The 20,663-nt window shown below is 43.8% G+C and overlaps 2 protein-coding genes and 1 pseudogene across 22 annotated transcripts in view; 1 reads left to right on the top strand and 2 right to left on the bottom strand.

Moving 5' to 3' along the window:
• Positions 1–20,663, top strand: part of LOC147028760 (uncharacterized) — a 377,598-nt gene that overhangs the window by 5,902 nt on the left and 351,033 nt on the right. The window lies entirely within an intron of this gene.
• LOC147028766 (uncharacterized) lies at positions 11,447–13,363 on the bottom strand (annotated as a pseudogene).
• LOC147028765 (uncharacterized) lies at positions 13,437–15,728 on the bottom strand. The gene is given in 3 exon segments (XM_085876563.1): positions 13,437–13,545; positions 13,587–14,723; positions 14,725–15,728. Coding segments are annotated over 3 exon segments (2,250 nt in total).

Raw genomic sequence — 20,663 nt, 5'->3', positions numbered from 1 at the left:
ACTACGTTCCTCACCCCTGGGGTGCCTTGGTTGCCTTGTATGCATGCGAGCAGACAGAATTTCCCTCCACGGAGTGGGATGACTGATACAGTGGCAGTTGTCAAACTTCCGGTATTGGTGTCGCACAATAGTTGTTCCCAGTTATCCCACGATAGTTTGAAAAGTGTCTTGTTTTGACAAAAAATTTAAATTTTCATCGTGTGTTGGTCTGTCTCGTTTGTATGTTTGTCTGTGAATGCGATAACTCACGAACGCTTTCAGCTGTCTTTGTCAAATTTTACTAGAGGGTTCCGTGGAACGAAAGTGAGGCTGTCAAAGGTCAAGGTGACGGTGACGACATTTGCATCAAACAGATGTGACCAAAAGTGCGCTACGTGACGTCAAATTTGACACAAATGAGTTGAAAAGCATCACCTCTAAATTCCAAGCTGATTTGATAATCCGATCGTTACTAAAATGCAAGATTTCTGTCAGAGCTGAGGGACATATGATGCATTTCCAAAATGGCGGCAATCCATTGACCTATAATATTGTTTCCATGGCAACAATGTCGCCCATGTTAAAGTATAGGGGTTGTTTTGGAGACAAAAAAGACGATAACTTGGAAACGCTTCAAGATGCCAGCATCTGTTTGCAACCTTGTTCGAAGGTCAAGGTGACAGTGATATCATTTGCATGATTTTCGTCATACCTGTCAGGCTACCACCTGACGCCTTCTTGCTTGTTTGTTTCTTTGTCCATCCATAAGGCCAAAAAAAAAAATGTTGCATTGGCGTAACCCGTCCGACCCTAAAAATTCCGCCGACCCTACGTTTTTTTTTTTATTGTTTTTTTGCTATCGAAAAATTTTGCCGACCCTATTTTATTGCTATTTTTGTTGTTTTGCTATCGTTTTCAAGTATCTTGTTGATTGCGATCGCGATCGCAAAAACCCGGAAGTGTTTCGGACAGAACCCGCCGACAAAAAGGGTGGTACTCGAGCCGGGGGAGATTTTGGGAGGGATTTATTAGGAAAAAAAAAAAAAAAAGGATCCCGACCGACCTACCCTATTTTTCAGTGACCCGTTACGCCAATGCAACATTTTTTTTTTTGGCCTAACTTGTTTGTTGAATCAACCGTCCGTAATTCTGAGGGAATTAACACGCCTGTCATGACGGACTCTTCACTTGCACTTAAAACCAGCTGATCCGTAAAGGATGGTTGCTTCGTTGCTACAGATGATGACCTTTTCCCTGGTCATTGAGGGTTCTCAGTTCTATCTGAATGCTTACTTTGTTTATCAACTTCTCCTTTTTTTATAACCTGGCTGAAAATAGTCTCTTATGACAGCAGCATCATAGAACAACAACAATCCTCCGAATGGTGCCGAAAGCACCGCCCACTGGAATACTCTGATTTTACCCATCCCTCGACTTTTTTGTAACGAGAACATTCCACTCTTCTTCGTTGGTATGCATCTCAAGGCTGTGGGATAACATCATTAGCTGAGGGTGCAGCTGTGGCGGTTGATGTCATATCCTCTGCTGGTTATAGCAGAAACTTGTAATATTTTTCATAGTGCCGGTGATAGTTCGCCTACTCTTCACGAAGGACACCGTGGTATCTTCAATGTATGCTGGCAGATGGGACGCCCGTTTAACACCCATCGGAGCAATGGCACACGCATTGATAAATCATCCTGCCTGTAATGGGATCACAGTTCAAATCTTGGTCAGGATTCAAACCCAGGTTAGACAGCTTGGAGGCAAGTGCACATTCTTTAGGCCATTCTGTCAGCCCACCATTCCATTTAGTAACTGGAAGGACACTTGGTAGAGCGCATACCTCTGCCATGCAATGTCTGATGCACGAGAACATATCGGGCCCAACACATTTTTGAAATATCATGCTATACAGTACTATATCGTTTTTGGCACTCTCTCTCTCAATGGTGAAGAATCACGTTTAAAATTAAATAATTATCGTGTCCGGATACGGATTCGGATCTTCACCAAAACGGAATCAATTCTTCCTTGACGCACACCCAACATGTCCACTAACTTTCATCCGAATCCATCCACAACTTTTTGAAATACCTTGCTATCTATCGTTTTTAGCCCTATCTCCCAATGCTGAAGAATCAATGATAAAATTCTAGTCGCCGGATCCGGATTTTCATCAAAGTCTCATTAGTTCGTCCTTGCCACACACTGGACCTGTCCACAAAATTTCATCCGGATCCGTCCACAACTTTTTGAGATATCCTGCACAGCGAAACAAATAAACAAACAGATAGAAAAGGGTGAAAACATAACCTCCTTCACCTTTGGTGTTTGAGGGATTTAGGAATCCCTTTTTCAAATTAGAAGCAAGTTGACTCACAGGATAGAGCTAAAAGATTCACTGTGATTGAATACTTCAGCACTGGATTGATCTTCGATTAATTGTACATCGGTCTACCTTGCTTTGGTTGACATGAAAACGATGCCTAGCTCAAACTTTTGGAAGAGTGAGTGTTTGGATATTGATGAGATGCATTCTAATTATGGATATATTCCTTCTGATTTTGACAGACAATACAGCTGTAGTGTGAATCGCCAAAATGTTCTTAAGTTAACGAAAAAGGTTGCCAATTACATTATTACACGTAGTGCAAAGCGGGGTTAAGCACTTAGTTCACTGTCTGACAGACGTTAGTCTGTGGTTGAGGAACCACTTGATTTAAATTGGATGTCATATTTTGAACACTGTAAAACACGAATCGGAACATGAATCAGAGCATGAACCTGCAGTTTTGCAGTACTTTTGTTCTGAATTTGGCAAATTGCAGTGTTTCATCTCAAGCGAGTATACTCACGAGACGTATTGCAGTTACTTCAGTCTGTCTGTCAGTCTGGCAGTCAAGCAAAATTGAAAATCATTTAAAACAGTAAACACTGTTTTTGGGGACGTCATAAAAAACACAAACAACAGGCACGGAAAACTAATATGTTAAACAAGCCGGTAGGCGACGAGGGATTCGCTAGGATCGAAGCGCTGTATACGATGCTTTTCATTCTGACCGATCCACCGACGAAGATTCATTGCCAAGACATATTGGTTCACATGCAATTGTTCCTCTGCCTAGCAAGATTTTTCCTATTGCGTATTTTGCCAACAGGCACTCCTCATAAAAAATGACGTCAAATAGACACCCTGTTTTTGAAGGACTACCATTTGAAAAATAATCGGTTTGCAGGTTTGTGCTGTGGAGCCTCGCATTGCGCGCGCGCACACACACACACACACACACACACACACACACACACACACACACACACACACACACACACACACACACACACACACACACACACACACACACACACACACACACACACACACACCCACACACACACACACACACACACACGGAAAACCCGATAAACTTCTCTCAATGCTCTTGTTTGACCACACCTGAGCCGCACAATATTTTTCCATAAGCCATGCCCACTTTCCCTAAGCCAAGCCCACTTTCCTCCACCACTCCCACTTAACTACGCCACTCCCACTTTTCATCAACCACGTCCACTTTCCCTAAGCTCCGCCCACTTTCCTAAGCTCCTCATAAAAAATGACGGTGAATAGACACCCGATTTTTGAAGGACTACCATTTGAAAAATAAAACCTCAATCAAAAATCGGCTCGAGTAAAATTTTCTAAATATCTCGAAGTGTTTAATTCCGAAGTCTCGTTTCTCTACATTCAAAACTGAAGGACAAGTATTGAAAATACTGTACGCGGTTTTTCGGCCGCTGCACAGCAACGGGTGGTTGCTCGGCAACGAAATTCAAACGCGCACATTCCCAGTATATATTACACATGTTGGCAAAGTTTCATCGAAATTGGTTCGCTGGTTCGTGCTGTGGAGCCTCGCGTTGCAGACACACATACACACAGACAGACAGACGGAAAACTCGACAATAAGGGATATCTAGCATATATAGCGAATCCAATAAGTTGGTGTAAATGACGTGCATCAATGGCAGTAAACTTCCCCTTCAATGATTTTTTTTTTCCTTTTTTTTTTCCCGACAACCGTTAAAACTTTAATTTTATTTGAAGTGAATGATATATTTGAACACTGCAGAATACATATCTCCTTGTTTGCACTTCCAAAAACCTGGTTAGCCGTTCTGTATTTGGTTAAAATTCTACACTTGTCTCGACCAATAAAATTTGCCACGCGCTCTAAGGATGTATTAGCAGCGAGAGTCTGCCAAAAATGACGGTGCCTTGCAATGCAACTACAGAGCTAACTTCATCCAAAAAACTACCGTTTGTTTCGTGCATCTTTTTCTCAATGATAATTCAAAAATCGTCAGTTTTTCCGAGAAGAGTTGGCAGAAGGTTCAGCTCTGGATTGTCCTGTTTGACATAATGGCTTCGTATGGTTGGCATCACATCTGTTATTCAAAGTTCACGGACAAAGCTATTATGGATCGTACTCGGAAGCACAAAGCAAGAGTTGAAAAGACCCTTCCCCATATCCTTTTTCTCAAGACTGCATGGGGTCGGTTGTTCTAGATTTTTGGTGGCATGTTTTTGCATTAACTTCACTGTGTCTGCATCCATGGTGTATCTTGGATTCCATATCACATTATCGCATTCCAAGAGGGATCTTGAGCAGGGGGACGAGGGTTTTCTCGTTGATGTGGGTGAATGCTCTCCTGATCAAGCCTATTCTTTTGTTTTCTCGGTTCACTGCCATGAACATGTTCCCGTGGAAGGTCAGTCTGTTGTTGATTATGAGGCTAAGGTTACTTTCTTCAGTCACGATCTTTCGGTGTAAGTTGTTCCTGGTGCATGTCGTTGCTGTTGTGCTTACCAAGATGAAGGGTTTTGCACTTCTCAGAGTTGAGGCAGTTGCATTCCTTTTACCATCTGGTTGCACGATCTTGGCCCCACTGGAGAGAAGAAAATTCTGGTGCGAGTTTACCTGTACCATACAACTTGGCATCATCGGCATGCGTTGGATGCTGCTTTCCATTGTGCTGAGGAAATCATTGACATAGACAACAAAAGAGCAATGGCCCCAAAATGCTTTCCTGGGGGATGCCACTTTTGACTCTACTCCAGGTGGATTTTGGTCATTGATGATAACATGCTGTACTCATTTTGTGAGGAAGGCCCTGAATGACCGGAGTAGGGGATTCTGAATACCGCATGACTTGATTTTCTCCAGAAGTCTCGTTTTTTTGAAATCCAGCTCTACCACATTTTTGAAAGCCAAGTATACCACATCAACTGGTTCTCCACTATCCTGCATCTCTGTCCAATCCTCCAGTTGTACTCAAAGTTGAATGATGCACTATCATCCAGGGATAATAGTGATTGGACTGTAAATTGATCTGAATATCGAGTCATAATTTGCAAATTTAAGTGTGAAGGCTTGTATGCATCACTTGATCATTGACTGCTGGTGTTCTTTTTCCTTGCACATTGAGTCTTCATTATAATGTGACTGATTATCTCCATCTCGGTTACTGCTTCAGGTCCAATGTTGGATGTTTAACAGAAATTTTCCTCTTGAAGGATGTTTCTGATTCTTCTACAACTCACCTTGGTGATTCTTCCATTTTGATAAGCTCACACCTGCCTCAGTGGTGAGGTTGCTGTCTGTCAAGAACTTCATTCAGTGCTGTCCATTGTTCACACTCTAAACTACAAGTCGCGGACAAAAAATGGAAACCATCAGAATGCCACTTTGTAAGGTGTTGGGCCACCACATGCATCCAGGATGGTATCTGTACGATGTGGCACGGAGTCAACTAGGTTCTGGAACTGTTCTGCAGGAATCTGGTACCATCCTTCCAGAAGGAAATCTTCCAATTCATGTTGGTTTGATGGAGGTGGATACTGATATCTGATGTGCCTCTCCAGACAGTCCCACAAATTCTTTGGATGGGATTAAGTTCCCGCAATCGGGAGGGCCATGGAAGATGGATAACTTTGTCCTCATGCAACTCAGACCACCCGTTGACAACACATGTCCTGTGGACTGGAGCATTGCCCTCCTGAAAGACACCCCTCCCAGCAGGGAAGAAATGCCGCATCATTGGATACAGACTATCTCTCAGGACGGTAACATAGTGTGCTGCATCAACCCTGCCTTGTAATGGCATGCATGGACCCAGGCCTTGCCAGGAAATTGTGCCTCAGCTCATTATGGAACCACCATAACCTCTTATTGTTGGAACCAGGCACTCTGGGCTATAGAGGTAACCTGGGCTGTCACCACACATCTATACATCCATTCGCCGAGAGCATGGTGAAGGACGACTCGTCAGACCATGATCTCATTCCTCCACTGCTCAGCAGTACATCAAATGCACCTTGCACCACTGGACCTTGCAAGTGGCCGTTGCCAAGTGCTAAGTGGTTTCTGCACAGCAACCTGGTTGTGGTATCCCACTGTGTGAATGTCCCTTCTGACCGTTTTTAGCTCGCCTGTTCGAAGAACAGAGAGCTATAGCGATACCCCTGGCGTGAGCGTCAGTGTCAGCATCAGCATGAGCGTGAAAATGTTAAGTTTTTGGTGCAAGTAATTTTTTCCTTTCTAATGTTTTTTATCTACCACACTATATATATATATATATATATATATATATATATATATATATATATATATATATATATATATATATATATATATATATATATATATATATATATATATATATATATATATATATATATATATATATACAGTGGGGAGAACAAGTATTTGATACACTGCCGATTTTGCAGGTTTTCCCACTTACAAAGCACGTAGAGGTCTGTAATTTTTATCATAGGTACTTCAATTGTGAAAGACGGAATGTAAAACAAAAATCCTGAAAATCACATTGTATGATTTTTAAATAATTAATTTGCATTTTATTGCATGAAATAAGTATTTGATACATCAGAAAAACAGAACTTAATATTTGGTACAGAAACCTTTGTTTGCAATTACAGAGATCAGACGTTTCCTGTAGTTCTTAATCAGGTTTGCACAGACTGCAGCAGGGATTTTGGCCCACTCCTCCATACAGATCTTCTCCAGATCCTTCAGGTTTCGGGGCTGTCGCTGGGCAACACAGACTTTCAGCTCCCTCCAAAGATTTTCTATTGGGTTCAAGTCTGGAGACTGGCTAGGCCACTCAAGGACCTTGAGATGCTTCTTACGGAGCCACTCCTTAGTTGCCCTGGCTGTGTGTTTCGGGTCGTTGTCATGCTGGAAGACCCAGCCACGCCCCATCTTCAATGCTCTTGTTGAGGGAAGGAGGTTGTTTGCCAAGATCTCCGGATACATGGCCCCATCCATCCTCCCCTCAATACAGTGCAGTCATCCTGTCACCTTTGCAGAAAAGCATCTCCAAAGAATGATGTTTCCACCTCCATACTTCACGGTTGGGATGGTGTTCTTGGGCTTGTACTCATCCTTCTTCTTCCTCCAAACACGGCGAGTGGAGTTTAAACCAAAAAGCTCTATTTTGGTCTCATCAGACCACATGACCTTCTACTATCCCTCCTCTGAATCATCCAGATGGTCATTGGCAAACTTCAGATGGGCCTGGACATGCGCTGGCTTGAGCAGAGGGACCTTGCGTGCGCTGCAGGATTTTAATCCATGACGGCGTAGTGTGTTACTTTTGGTTTTCTTTGATACTGTGGTCCCAGCTCTCTTCAGGTCATTGACCAGGTCCTGTCGTGTAGTTCTGGGCTGATCCCTCACCTCTCATGATTCATTGAGGATCCACGAGGTGAGATCTTGCATGGAGCCCCAGACCGAGGGAGATTGACTGTTATCTTGAATTTCTTCCATTTTCTAATAATTGCGCCAACAGTTGTTGCCTTCTGACCAAGCTGCTTGCCTATTGTCCTGTAGCCCATCCCAGCCTTGTGCAAGTCTATAATTTTGTCCCTGATGTCCTTAGACAGCTCTCTGGTCTTGCCCATTGTGGAGAGGTTGGAGTCTGATTGATTGAGTGTGGACAGCTGTCTTTTATGCAGATAACGAGTTCAAACAGGTGCAGTTAATACAGGGAATGAGTGGAGAATGGGAGGGCTTCTTAAAGACAAAACTAACATGTCTGTGAGAGCCAGAATTCTGACTGGTTGGTAGGTGATCAAATACTTATTTCATGCAATAAAATGCAAATTAATTATTTAAAAAATGATACAATGTGATTTTCAGGATTTTTGTTTTAGATTCCGTCTTTCACAGTTGAAGTGTACCTGTGATAAAAATTACAGACCTCTACATGCTTTGTAAATGGGAAAACCTGCAAAATCGGCAGTGCATCAAATACTTGTTCTCCCCACTGTGTGTGTGTGTGTGTGTGTGTGTGTGTGTGTGTGTGTGTGTGTGTGTGTGTGTGTGTGTGTGTGTGTGTGTGTGTGTGTGTGTGTATGTATGTATGTATGTATATATATCGGGGCGTATTATGTGATACCGGTCGTCCGTCCGTCCATCCATCTGTCCGTTCCTGTCCGCACTCTAACTCTGAAAGTTTTCAACTTTCACGTTTCATATTTGGTACATAGGTACAGACTGTGGAGATGGTGGGTCGCGACATACGTTCATCATCTAAAGTAGTTGCCATGGCAACCAGGATGCTGTTGTCCATCCGTTCCTGTCCGCACTCTAACTCCCAAAGTTTTCAACTTTCATGTTTCATATTTGGTACATAGGTACAGACTGTGGAGACGGTGTGTCATGACATACGTTCGTCATCTAAAGTGGTTGCCATGGGAGCCAGGATGCTGTTTTCCATCCGTTCCTGTCTGCACTCACTCCCAAAGTTTTTACGTTTCATATTTGGTACATAGGTACAGACTCTGGAGACTGTGTGTCGTGACATACGTTTGTCATCTAAAGTGGTTGCCATGGCAACCAGGATGCTGTTTTCCATGTAGTAGCACAATTATGTATATACCTTCTTGTTCGGGCGTAGATTGTGCTCACTTGCGCTCTTGTTACTGATTACAATATACAAATACATAATACATATATTGCTTTAAAATTATTTGGATCAGACTTCACTGCAATGCTTTATAAAAAATATTAATTATTAGACGAGTTTTTAAAACGATAAATGTATAAACGGGCGAGCATTGGGTGGCTTTGACACCAACTCTGGTTGATAATACAGCATGCCCACGACCCACGTTGAACTCCGCACACAGCTTGTCCACCAATGCTTTCTTGTTTCACCTCGTAGTCCCTACTAATGTTTGTGCATCATGCTTGTCAAGTATGCTTTTCTGTCCATTGTTGTTCTTCAATGATGATAGTGAGGTTTGGGAGGGAAGAAACAGGGCCTCTGGCTCACTTTTGCTGATGATTTTGATTTCCCTGTTGATTTTGGTACTCGAGGGCATGTAGAATATGGAATTGGATGCTGTCCAATTTACAAATGATGTTTTGGTGCCTTAATTAGGCATTTAATGTAATTTAACTGATTCCCCGATTACAGGGAATGTCATAACTTCTGAATTAATGGACATAGAAAAATGAAATTGGCGTCTAAATGTAGGTTTTTGGGTACAGGGAATGGATTGGAACAAAAATCTTGCCAATTGGAACACTCCTTCTTGGCATAAGTCCAAGATGGCTGCCCACAAACTCCCTGATACAGGAAATTTCTTATAACTTCCAACTTGGTAGAAATGGAACGATGATAATTGTGTGTCCAAATATAGGTTTTCAGGTATGGGAAATTAAATTGTGCAATACTTTCTGCTATCTGGGCGTCCTTCATTTGTATAAATCCAATATGGCTGCTGTACAATACACCCGATGAATTGCCGATATGGGTAATCTCATAACTTTTGAAATCAAGGACATCAAAATACAGTTTTGGTATCTAATCATAGGTTTCCAGGTATGGGGAGTTGATTAAAGATAAGATTGTGTTGATTGGAACATTCTATATTATCATAAATCCAATTGTAGCTCACATAAAAACACGATGAATTTGAGCGAGATCATCAGACATCGAGTGAAAATATGTTCATCACCATATTGTATACATGGTGTCATCCACCATTCATCATCCATCATATCAACTGATCATCTTCTAATGCCATAAATCATTAAACCTCATCATCTTATTAAGCCATCTATGTCTGTACAATCCTAAGCAGCAGCATCATCACCATTTCCAGTAATCCAGCACGTTTGAGCAATCTGTGCATTTACAAAGAGGTGTACAAACTAATCTGTTTTTTCATGCAGGAGCAGTTCTTTTTGCCTTCACAGCTGTCCTTGTACCCCCACTTAATCAATTCTAGAACTGCTACAGGGGCTGGTTTGTTCAAACATCTGATAGTCCATGGGCCCAGGCCAGAAATTCCACTTGTCGGTACCATCTTTGGAAACCAATCCTAGTTATGATTTTTGAATTGGTGTATACATATATACATCATATTTTGATGTGATAACCATTGCAGACTGGCAGCTTATTGGTAGTTATCATCTCTGGAATGTACCCACCCTGCGCATAATGAAAGCGAAAAGGCAAACTCAGAAACATTCACTAATGATGCAATTGCTGTTTCCACATGGGGATAGAATGAACTGCAAACCACAAATACATGTCTGAAATGCTTTATTTATACCATCCGAATAATCCTTTCTGTCATTCCTGAAGGCAGAATTTGTTTTATGGCAGGAAGGGGCGAACAATAGGGCTTATCAAAATTTTGCTGATTCGTGATTTTCAGTACATTTTAATTTATAATAATATTGTCATACAAGTTCCCTGGGTAGTGCTACTGAACCGCACTAGCCTACAACATGCACATGTTGTATGAGGAAAACATTTATGAACATTTTACAAGTTTTTACCACAGTTAAAGGAATTGCCCTTCCCCTACCCTAGTTCCAACAAGCGTCCAAAATGTGAAATTTACGGATAACCCAAATTTCACCACGCTACTGTGGCATGTTTATGTACTATGTTTTACTCATGCATATTTGTAGCCATGAATGTCCTTGTGATTGTGCCAAAACATTCACACCATGGATCAGTAGTCTCGTCTTCATCACTGTTATCAGCATCAGAGTCCTCGAGGTCTACAACCTCTTCCTCGACATCAGCGGGCTGGTTGCTGCAGGTTCGCAACTTGCACATGTCAGTGCACTTCAGGCTATTGGCAAGGCACGTGCAGTCTGGGAGTTTGCACGACCGTCCACACTTGCAGGAAAGCAGTTGCAACACTGCATCCGGTGCTGGAGAACCCTGCATCCACTTGATGGTCAGCTTCCCGTCATCATCAGTGGTCCATCCACAACCCTTGGGACTTGGAACATAGGGTTGGCATTGCAGACAGCGCCTCCAAATAGCAGCCACGGAGAACGTGCATGAAGAGGCAGTCTTCACATGGTGGAAGCTGACTGGACTCTATCTCTCCCCGTCTGGCACAGAAGAGTTGATGTCAGAGTTCATTGACTTTCGTGATGTTGGTAGACGGCACGTACATGTGGCAGGTGACCTCTTGCAGCTTCTGAAAGAGCTCGGTGGATACTTCCCATGAATGACCGAGCTGACTGTGAAGGCCTCTTGGTAGGTCTTATCCGACTTCATTTGCTTCAAGGCGCCCATCTTTCCCCGGCCTGCAAAGGCACTGACTGTATCACAACCGGAGAACACGTGCAGTCCAACCAGGGCATCACAGACACTGTCTCCCATCGATCTAGCAAGCTTGTCAATGTCTAGGAACCGTGTGCGGGTTTGCGTACCACACTTCTGATACACGGGGAATGGGATGTCCTTATTGAAGGCAAGACACAGCACGAGGACATCTGTATCTTCAGCAGTGATCACCACAGCCTTGTACCCAGCCTCTGCTGCATGCAGAGCATGCAGAAGCATTCAGGTGTCTGCTTCCTCCTGCGTGGACTTCAGCTCTGCCACTTCCTCCCAGTGGTCCTTGGTGAGCTTGTAGCAGACCTCCTCGCAAGTTACATAGAGCAACTTTTCCTTCAGTTTCTTCCTGCTTTTTGGTTCTTTCCACTCCTCTACCAGGAACTTGATTAGACTTGCATTGTTGGAATAGCTGCAGAGCAGTTTCCTCCACTGCTGAATGTTGTGGTCCGGTGCGATGCTCCTGAACTGAATTACTGTGCTTGCACCTCTGTTGCATCTCTCTGCGTCTTTGATGGATGTCTCTCGGTAAACATCAAAGACAACATCAATGCGTTTACTCTGGGCTCCTTCATGAAGAGACGTTGACAGTATCGCTTCAGCCAGCTGTGAAAACGTCTTGTCATTCCCTTTCATCTTCTGTACCAGGCTCATGCCATCAATGACAGTTGCTGATGGCTCTGCAATAACTTCAGCGGGAGAAACACTCTTTTCCAGCTCTACAACATGCAAGGGTTGCTTTGTTCGTCTTCCGCAGAGATCCATCGCCATTAGCAATTGACCATGGCAAGGGCCCCAAGGGTGCACCAAGACATCTCTCATGTGCAGATCTCGACTCTGAGCAACGAGGATCATGTGCCCAAACAGGTTCCTGTCAGCTTTGAGAACAATTTCTTTGGCCTGCGCTTTGCTGGTTAGTTTCTTCCGGATGTGGGTGAATGTTTTCAAGTTCCTTTTTGTCATCTTGTCATTGAACTGTGCAGTTGGTGGATTTGTCTCCAGGCGTTTCTTCTTGAAATCCTGGTATGCCTCCTCTCCTACCGTGCGAGCCGCGAGGAGGTCATTGGCAACATCAGGAGGAGCAACAGTAGCGGTCAACAAGCTGACAAACTGTGCTTGATCAGGACTCAGTGGATCCAGCCAGCTGTTCTCCATGAGATCCACCAAGGATTGGATGTCAGACTCATCCCTCCAGATCCTAGGTAACTGCAGATCTGGATGGTTCAGCTGGGAGTGACTTCGACCTACCATATCCCTCAGGTGCCCAAGGTACATACTGCGGTAATCTGACATCAGATAGTATCGGGTCACAGCTCCTGGGTTCAGGCTGAATCCTTTAGTTCCTCCAGGTGTCTGTGTGTCTTTGTTGACAGTCTCCTCGATCGTCTGATCCATGGGAATCCGTGCGAATGGGTTCGTGGTGCCGATCTGAACCGAGAAGCCACCTTCCATGAAGTGCGCATGTACTTCAGGGTGGTTGAGCGGCAGTCGGGACATCTGTGCATAGTAGTAGGGTAGGAAACGGGCGTAATTCAGCTTGTCATAGGCAAAGCACCATGGAATCATCTCTCGGATGGATGCTAGGTGTAACATCCAGTCCCCTTCTCTGGATGCTCGAAGGAGTGCCAGCATGATCTCCGCCATGTCGACATACGACATCCAGAATGCTGAGAGATCGCCATTTCCATCCCTGAGGTAGTTGAGGTAGACTTGGAATAGCTCCATGGTGCGGACACATGAGGTATTCTCCAGCACCTCCTTGAACGACATCTGACATGTTATCACAGAAGTTGCTGATGCTGGTCAGGGTTTCTTCCAGGTGGCGCAGGTCTGCAATGTGGTTCTCCTCTAGCCATGGGAGGAATCCTTTCCAGGCCAGCCTCATCAATGCTTCATGCACAAGCTTGTGGAGCCTCACACCACGGTTGTACTTGCGGCCTTCCATCACCCCAGCTATGGAACCCTCGGCATTCACGCCTGACTCGACGCACAAGTCCCTCAAACCGGCATCTTGGAACCTCTTTCCAATGGTCGAGAGCAGGTTGCATATGGTGTGGAATGCACCCATTCTGAGGATGATGTTCTTGAACTTGTCTTCCTGCTTCCATGCTATTTCAGCAGCTTTGGCATATAGTGCTTGGTCGAATACGTAGATGATCTTGGTCAGCTGCAGTGACTGCATGATGCTGAGTGACTGGTTCAGCACTTCATTGACAGTGGACAACTGTGTGGCAGGAGCATTGATTGTGGGCAGGTAGCCGATATTGTCCTGAATCACTGGCACTTGATCTCGGACCCGGATGTTGAATCCTGTCCAGCTGCTGACTGTTTGAGACCCTGGGTCTGACCTGCGAGCAAGAAGCCAGACATTGTTCTTTCTCCTGGCATCCTGGACTACGGCAGTAGTCAGGCATCCTGGACTACGGCAGTCAGCATCCACACATGTTGTGGTTGATGGTCCCACTCGCTTCCCAGCATTATATGTGGCCAGCATCAGTGGTGTAGTGCTGATACTCCTTTTCTTTGTTTTGGCAACGGTGGGAGTGACTTTTAGTGGCTGAGGTCCGATGACTTTCGCCTGGACAGCAATTCCGTTCACTCTGTGAGATGTCCCCTCTCCACTGATGGTTTCTTCAAGTCGGTCGATGTTGACCCAAGCCAGGGTAGTGAACACACTTGGGTAGATATTCCCTGGCAAAGCTACAGCACTTTCCGACAGTGCCAGCTTCTGTAGACACAGGGCTGTGTCGATCGCCTCGATCTTCGAGTATGAAGTGCTGTGGCCAAGCCGGTTCAGTGTACTAATCAGTTCGACGTTCCCCGTCAAGGACTTCACAGCAAACGGTAGGAGGATGTGCTTCGCTGGAATGTTCTTGCCGCCAGAAACGGCATAGACCAAGTCCTGGCCAAAGGAGCTGACAAGTCGCGTGACCCTTTGTGTTGGATCAGTGCACTCCTTTTCTCCTGTCAGCATTGTTTTCAGGAGCTTGGTCACAGATTCAGGGATGCTGCCATCACTGTGCTCCACATCTGGTGGCCATATTTGAGTGATATCTTGCTTCTTGATGTCGTCTCATCTTCAATGCTGCTTTGGTTATGACATCTCCAGTGTTGGCAAAGGTCACATTGTGTAACTCCACCTTCAAGGCATATGTCAGTTTGGCAAGCTCACTCATCGAAAGGCTGTCTGGATAAAGAAGAACTTTTCCTTTGCTGTCTGGAAATATGTGCAGTGCTCCCGCAAACTCAGCTTCAAGCTTACGACGAAGGTGTTTCTTTGTTGAATCTTTGACTTGACTGATACCACAGGAGTTCATGCATGTCACCAGTTTGGAAGTTAGATCTCTCAAGGGTAACACTTCCGGGTTGGGGAAGAGTTCATTTCTAATGTACCTGAAGAGTTCACTGGAGGAGTGCTTCTCTGCTGCCTCATACTGTCGAGCTTGAATGTCTTCGCCTTGTTCCTCACCTTCTATGTTACCACTGGTGGAATGATCCTTTGTGTACGAAAGGTAGCAAGACTTGTGGTAATGGCCCTCTGCAGCAACAAGGTTTCTGCTCACAACAGCAAGCATCCTATTATCTAGTTCCCTGAGTGCTGCTGCCCTGATTCTGTCATCAGCACGTAACTCGGTGCATTGCGTGAGGGGCTCCCTGGTGTTTTGACCTCTCAGATACTTGCTCGCTTTTTCGCAGAAGATACACTGTTCATCATATACCCTTGACGTGCTGGGTGCCTCTCTAGATGACCTGGGAGTGTCTTTTGCGGTTTTGCCCCTGGGATCTTCTCTGGCAACGATAGAATCAAGCAGTTTCTTCATGGTGAAAATGCTGCGGCACTTGCGATGGTACTGTACTGGTGGGATTTCTCCCTCTGGTAAGTATTTGGCGATGTTCAGGATAGGGGCATGCTTTCGTATCTCAGCAGCTCTCAGCAGAGTTCTCCAAGACTCAATGTTTTGTGGTGACACCAATTTTGCGTCTGCCTCCTCATCGGAACAGTGGATTGCACAGTCCATGCGTGCACGCTTCCGTGGCAACCTGGCGCGTTCTTCTTCACCAGTGGACTCCATTGTCAATCAGACCCAGTCAATGCAATATACAACAAGAAAGTCGGATACACTTATGACATTATAAAATACATTTACATACTTTCCAGTGTGCACAACCTGAAACATTTCTGGTGGGGCGAAAGATTATATCAAGTTTGAGCTACATTGTAATTTTCATATATTCAGCCGCAATTTTCATTTCGGGGGTAGGGGAAGGAAAAAGTCTACAACTTTGTTGAAACCAGCTGGATGGTCCTCCTTTGTGCTTCCCTGCAAACCAGGTACATATGGGTAGCTGATCCATTAGGATTGTGGCACACATATGGGACACACAACATTCCGTAAATAATTATAATAATACATCCGCAAAATTTCACAAAATCTAGCATGCAAATCAGCTGTAATTTGAATACCAAACTAAAGCATGTGCCTCAAGATGGGAAGTATGCTTGTTGTAAGTGTGCAGATAACAAATCTGGATATCCTGAGCTGTTATTGAATGATATTACCTTCATGGGATGTGTCAATAGACAATTATGTGATTTTTTCCCCCAAAACGTCAATATCTCAGAATGGTAAAAATGCAAAATACATACACTAAGCTGCTCTTCTGGAACGGTTATCACATATTGAAATAATCATATAGTCCCTACCAATAACTTAGTGGCCCTAAAGTTTGGTTTCCTCAGATGGTACCGATATATGCCTGGGCCCATGGACTATTATTGGCATGAATGGCATGAATGCAAATTACATTATTACACGTAGTGCAAAGCGGGGTTAAGCACTTAGTTCACTCTGTCTGGCAGACGTTAGTCTGTGGTTGAGGAACCACTTGATTTAAATTGGATGTCATATTTTGAACGCTGTAAAACATGAATCAGAACATGAAGCTGCAGTTTTGCAGTACTTTTGTTCTGAATTTGGTAAATTTTACAGCGTTTCATCTCGAGCGAGTATACACACTCGACGTATAGCAGTTACTTCAGTCTGTCTGTCAGCCTGGCAGTCAAGCAAAATTGAAAATCATTCCAAACAGGAAACAATGTTTTTGGGGACATCATAAAAAACACAAACAACAGGCAAATTTTCAACAACAGGAAAATATTCAACAACACAAACAATTGTTGAAAAAATTCAACAACACAAACAACAGGAAAATCAAAGTTGATTTTCAACTAGCTCCCAGCCATTTGATTTGATCGTGGGTAGGGTTGGGTGTGGGTTGGGTTGGGCTCCAGATAACTCTTGTCTCTCATACAGATATAATTGACCTCTATGTGAGGACCTGGCGTTCCACGAGTGGGTGGTAGCTTTTCCCCCTCAACATTCTTGGTGAGGAAGAGCTCCCATCTGAGTTCTGCCAGGGTAGTGCATTTTGTGTTCTGAGAGTAGACCTGGTTGACGTATTGCTTTATTATGCCCAATGGTTTCATCATTATATGTATGTCGGTGTTACCAAAGTACTGGAAGCACTGAAGAACAGGGTGGCTACCTGGAAGAGACGCATACGCATTCACCAAAGAATTCTTGGAGATTCCCACGAACTTGCCTCCCCAATCAGCTCCTGTGAAGTTGTGGAACCCTTGTAGTCCACGAGTTATTTCCTCTCCCAGTACTTGCACCCTTTCATGAATGTCAATTGTACGGTAAATCTGGCCTCTTCATGTAATCATGTTCAACTTCCTTTCACACAGTGCGGGTGTTGTATCGGCCACATCTATAACAAGAAGAAGAAGGTCAGAATCTGGAGACCAAACATCGGTATCTCGGGATGATGGTCGAGAGATGTCAAGGATATGCAACAGTATCTGTGTGCCTGCCTCATGAAAATGTTGTCTCATCACATCTGCAATAATGCCGGGGTGGTTGGCGTAGCAGTTGCTCCCATCGGCAACACAGAATCACATGTCGGAATCATTGAAAGTGAGTGGGAGATTCTTGCCCCAGGTGTTTTGTCAGCCTTGATTTAGTTTTGGTGTGTGTCAGAAACTTTCAGTGTTACCTTGGCGATATTTGTGATGTCACTGTCTTCATATTCGGTGGACAGAGATCCCTTTGCAGTTATTTTTGCCCAAGTCTTGGCCTTCAACGAGTCATTTATATACTTGTCGAAGATAACACGTCCCTCACTTCGTCAAACACATCCAGCACACTTTTCAGCATGTTCTGGATGCGTTTGACGAAGACAGTCGAGCAGTCATCGATGGTCTTCATTGATGATGTTTCGTTAATCCTCGCACAACGGCATGCCCATCAATGACGAGTACTTTTTCTGGTTCATTCATGTCAATATCCATCAACTCCATCACCTTGTCGTTCATCAACCTGGGAGGGGTATTTCTTTAATGGCCTTCATGAATATCTTATGTGCCTCTCCAGACAGTCCCACAAATTATTTGGATGGGATTAATTTCCCGCAATCGGGTGGGCCATGGAAGATTGATAACTTTGTCCTCATGCAACTCAGACCACCCGTTGACAACACATGTCCTGTAGACTGGAGCATTGTCCTCCTGAAAGCCATCCTCCCAGTGGGGAAGAAATGCTGCATCATTTTTTTGCCAGTCAAGAACTCTTGCCAGTCAGGACAAGCAAAGAACTGTTTCCTGTAAACATTGAGCGAGGTCTCGCTGTCATCTCGTATTCACCGATGATTTCGTTCAACTTTGGCAGAAGTTCTGGCTGGGATTGCTGAATTATAAGAAACCTATCTAAAAGCTCTCTGTCCTCTCACAACTTGATAATTTTCTCCAACTGGCACATGGGTTTTTGACCTCCATGTACTGAGTGGTTTTAACTTCCGTTTCTTCAAAGGGTCCCAAACAGATGTGGCTGAAAGTGGTGAAGGATCAGAAGAATTTGGAAGAAGCTGTTGTTTGACAAATTCCTTGAATAGACTTTGCCCAATCGTATCTCTGTTGATAATGTCTCTTACTATCATCATCTAAAATCATGAAATAAAAAAATAAGGTTTAATGGGATAAAAATGAAAATGGGAAAGCGAAAACCCATGAAATGATCATATTCTTATGTGAGCTAGAATTTGATTTATCTCAATATAGAATCCCCCAAAAACACAATCTTATCGTAAATCAACTCCCCATACCTGAAAACCTATAATGAGATACCAAAACCGTCTTTCTGTCCTTTACTTCAAAAGTTAAAATCAGATTACTCATATCGGGTGTGTCGTACGGCAGCCATATTTGATTTATGCGAATGAGCGATGCTCCAAAAGCAAAAAGTATTGCAAAATTTAATTCCCCATACCTGAAAACCGATATTGGGGCACACAAATCATCGTTCCATTTCTACCAAGTTGGTGGTGATGTGGATTTGCACCCAACCTCGTTGTGATCGTTGTTGGATTATTCCTGGTTGATTGTGGAATCCTATTTAACTTCTCTATATTTTAACGTTTAGCCGATTTGGTTTTAAAATCCTGTATAAAATCACAGACACCGATAACCAATTTCCACAGACAAGTCTTTTCTTTTGAGAGCAATTTATTTATAATTCTATCAACCGTACACTTCTTACCCTCGTACACTACTCCCTCAATGAACCTCTATAGTTTGGCCCTCGGTTTTGTGCATTATATCTCGCATTCCCTCCACCGGTGCTTTCACCTTGACCTTGAACCTGAGACAGCATTAATGATGCTTCCTCTGCTTCTTCAGAACGTTGTTTTATCAATGAATTACAACGCGTTACATACTCCATTAAATATTTTACTTCCTTCAATTCCCAGCCGATACATACTCGCCTAATTTCGTTCTGCAATTTGGCTGTCAAACCATTGAGGAATGCATGAGAAAATAGTACATCCTCTTATTTTAGTCCAGAGTGACATTGATATACACCCCGAATGCGCTCTAAGTACTCCAATGGGTCTTCAGCAGAGCGTTGCCTGCACGTCTGTATTTTCGCCCCATCTGTTTTAAGTGGTACCACCTCTGTGACTGATTCATTGAGTGTGTTGATATGTTCTTTGAGCTCATCTCTGCTTCCGGGAACTTCATCTGGCCATGCTGCTGTCTGTTTCCATTGTCGGAGTAACCCCTCCGGTACAATCAACTTCAATAAAATATCCATATAAGTTGGCCGATGGCATTCCACTACAACACTCAATTCTCTTTGGAATTCTTTTGGATTCTCTCACATCTTCGGCATCTCATTTACAATGGCTCTTAATTCAGAGCCCCATGGTCGATATATCGCTTGTACATCCCTTTCCCCCAGGTAATCTCGCAATGGAAACACACCTATGAGTGCCTCATCTTCGTCCTTCACAGTTTCTGACGTTATTTTCTTTGATCGAGTTTGCATTTTACCCTTGTTAGCAAGAGGAACTTTCTCTCTGCGTTGTGTTTCAGCTTCCTTTTTAATTACTCCCCTGGCTCCCCGTCGAGCCTCTCCTTGCCCTGTGGCATCATCTCCCTCTGTCTCTCCCGCTTCTTCGTCCTCGAGTGGTTGTGCTATCGGCACTATGCTCTCTGGCCATGTATCTGAGTCTTCTTCTTCATCCTCAAATGTGACAGGCACAGCTCGTTGTCTCTTGGTTTTATTTTCAAGTCTCACCGGCATTTGCTTCGTTAATTGGTCGAGCTGACCCTTCAAGTTCAACAACCGTGCCTTTTCGACTCTGTCACGACATTCATCCATCCAACTTATATATACGCCCCAATTTACATGCTTCTGGGCTTTCTTTCCCTATTTTTCACCTCCAGTACTTTTCTTAAATTGTCTAAACAATCATGCTCAAACGTACCATTCTCAGAAAAAAGGTAATCTGCTATTTCTAGTCCAATTGCACCATTCTCCGACGTCTCTCACAGCATCAGGCCCATACTTATCAAACATAATTCTTGCACATGTACCTCTCCGTGGCTTTTGAAAAGTTTCCTCGGTATACACAATTCCATCCTTTTTCCCATTTCTATTTCCCATATT

The sequence above is a fragment of the Eptatretus burgeri genome, chromosome 4 (assembly GCF_056783735.1).
Source record: "Eptatretus burgeri isolate ZD-2024b chromosome 4, Ebu_testis_v1, whole genome shotgun sequence".
NCBI classification, from domain to species: domain Eukaryota; kingdom Metazoa; phylum Chordata; class Myxini; order Myxiniformes; family Myxinidae; genus Eptatretus; species Eptatretus burgeri.
The sequence above is the reverse complement of the archived record's forward strand: the minus strand, read 5'-3'. Positions and strand labels throughout refer to the sequence as shown.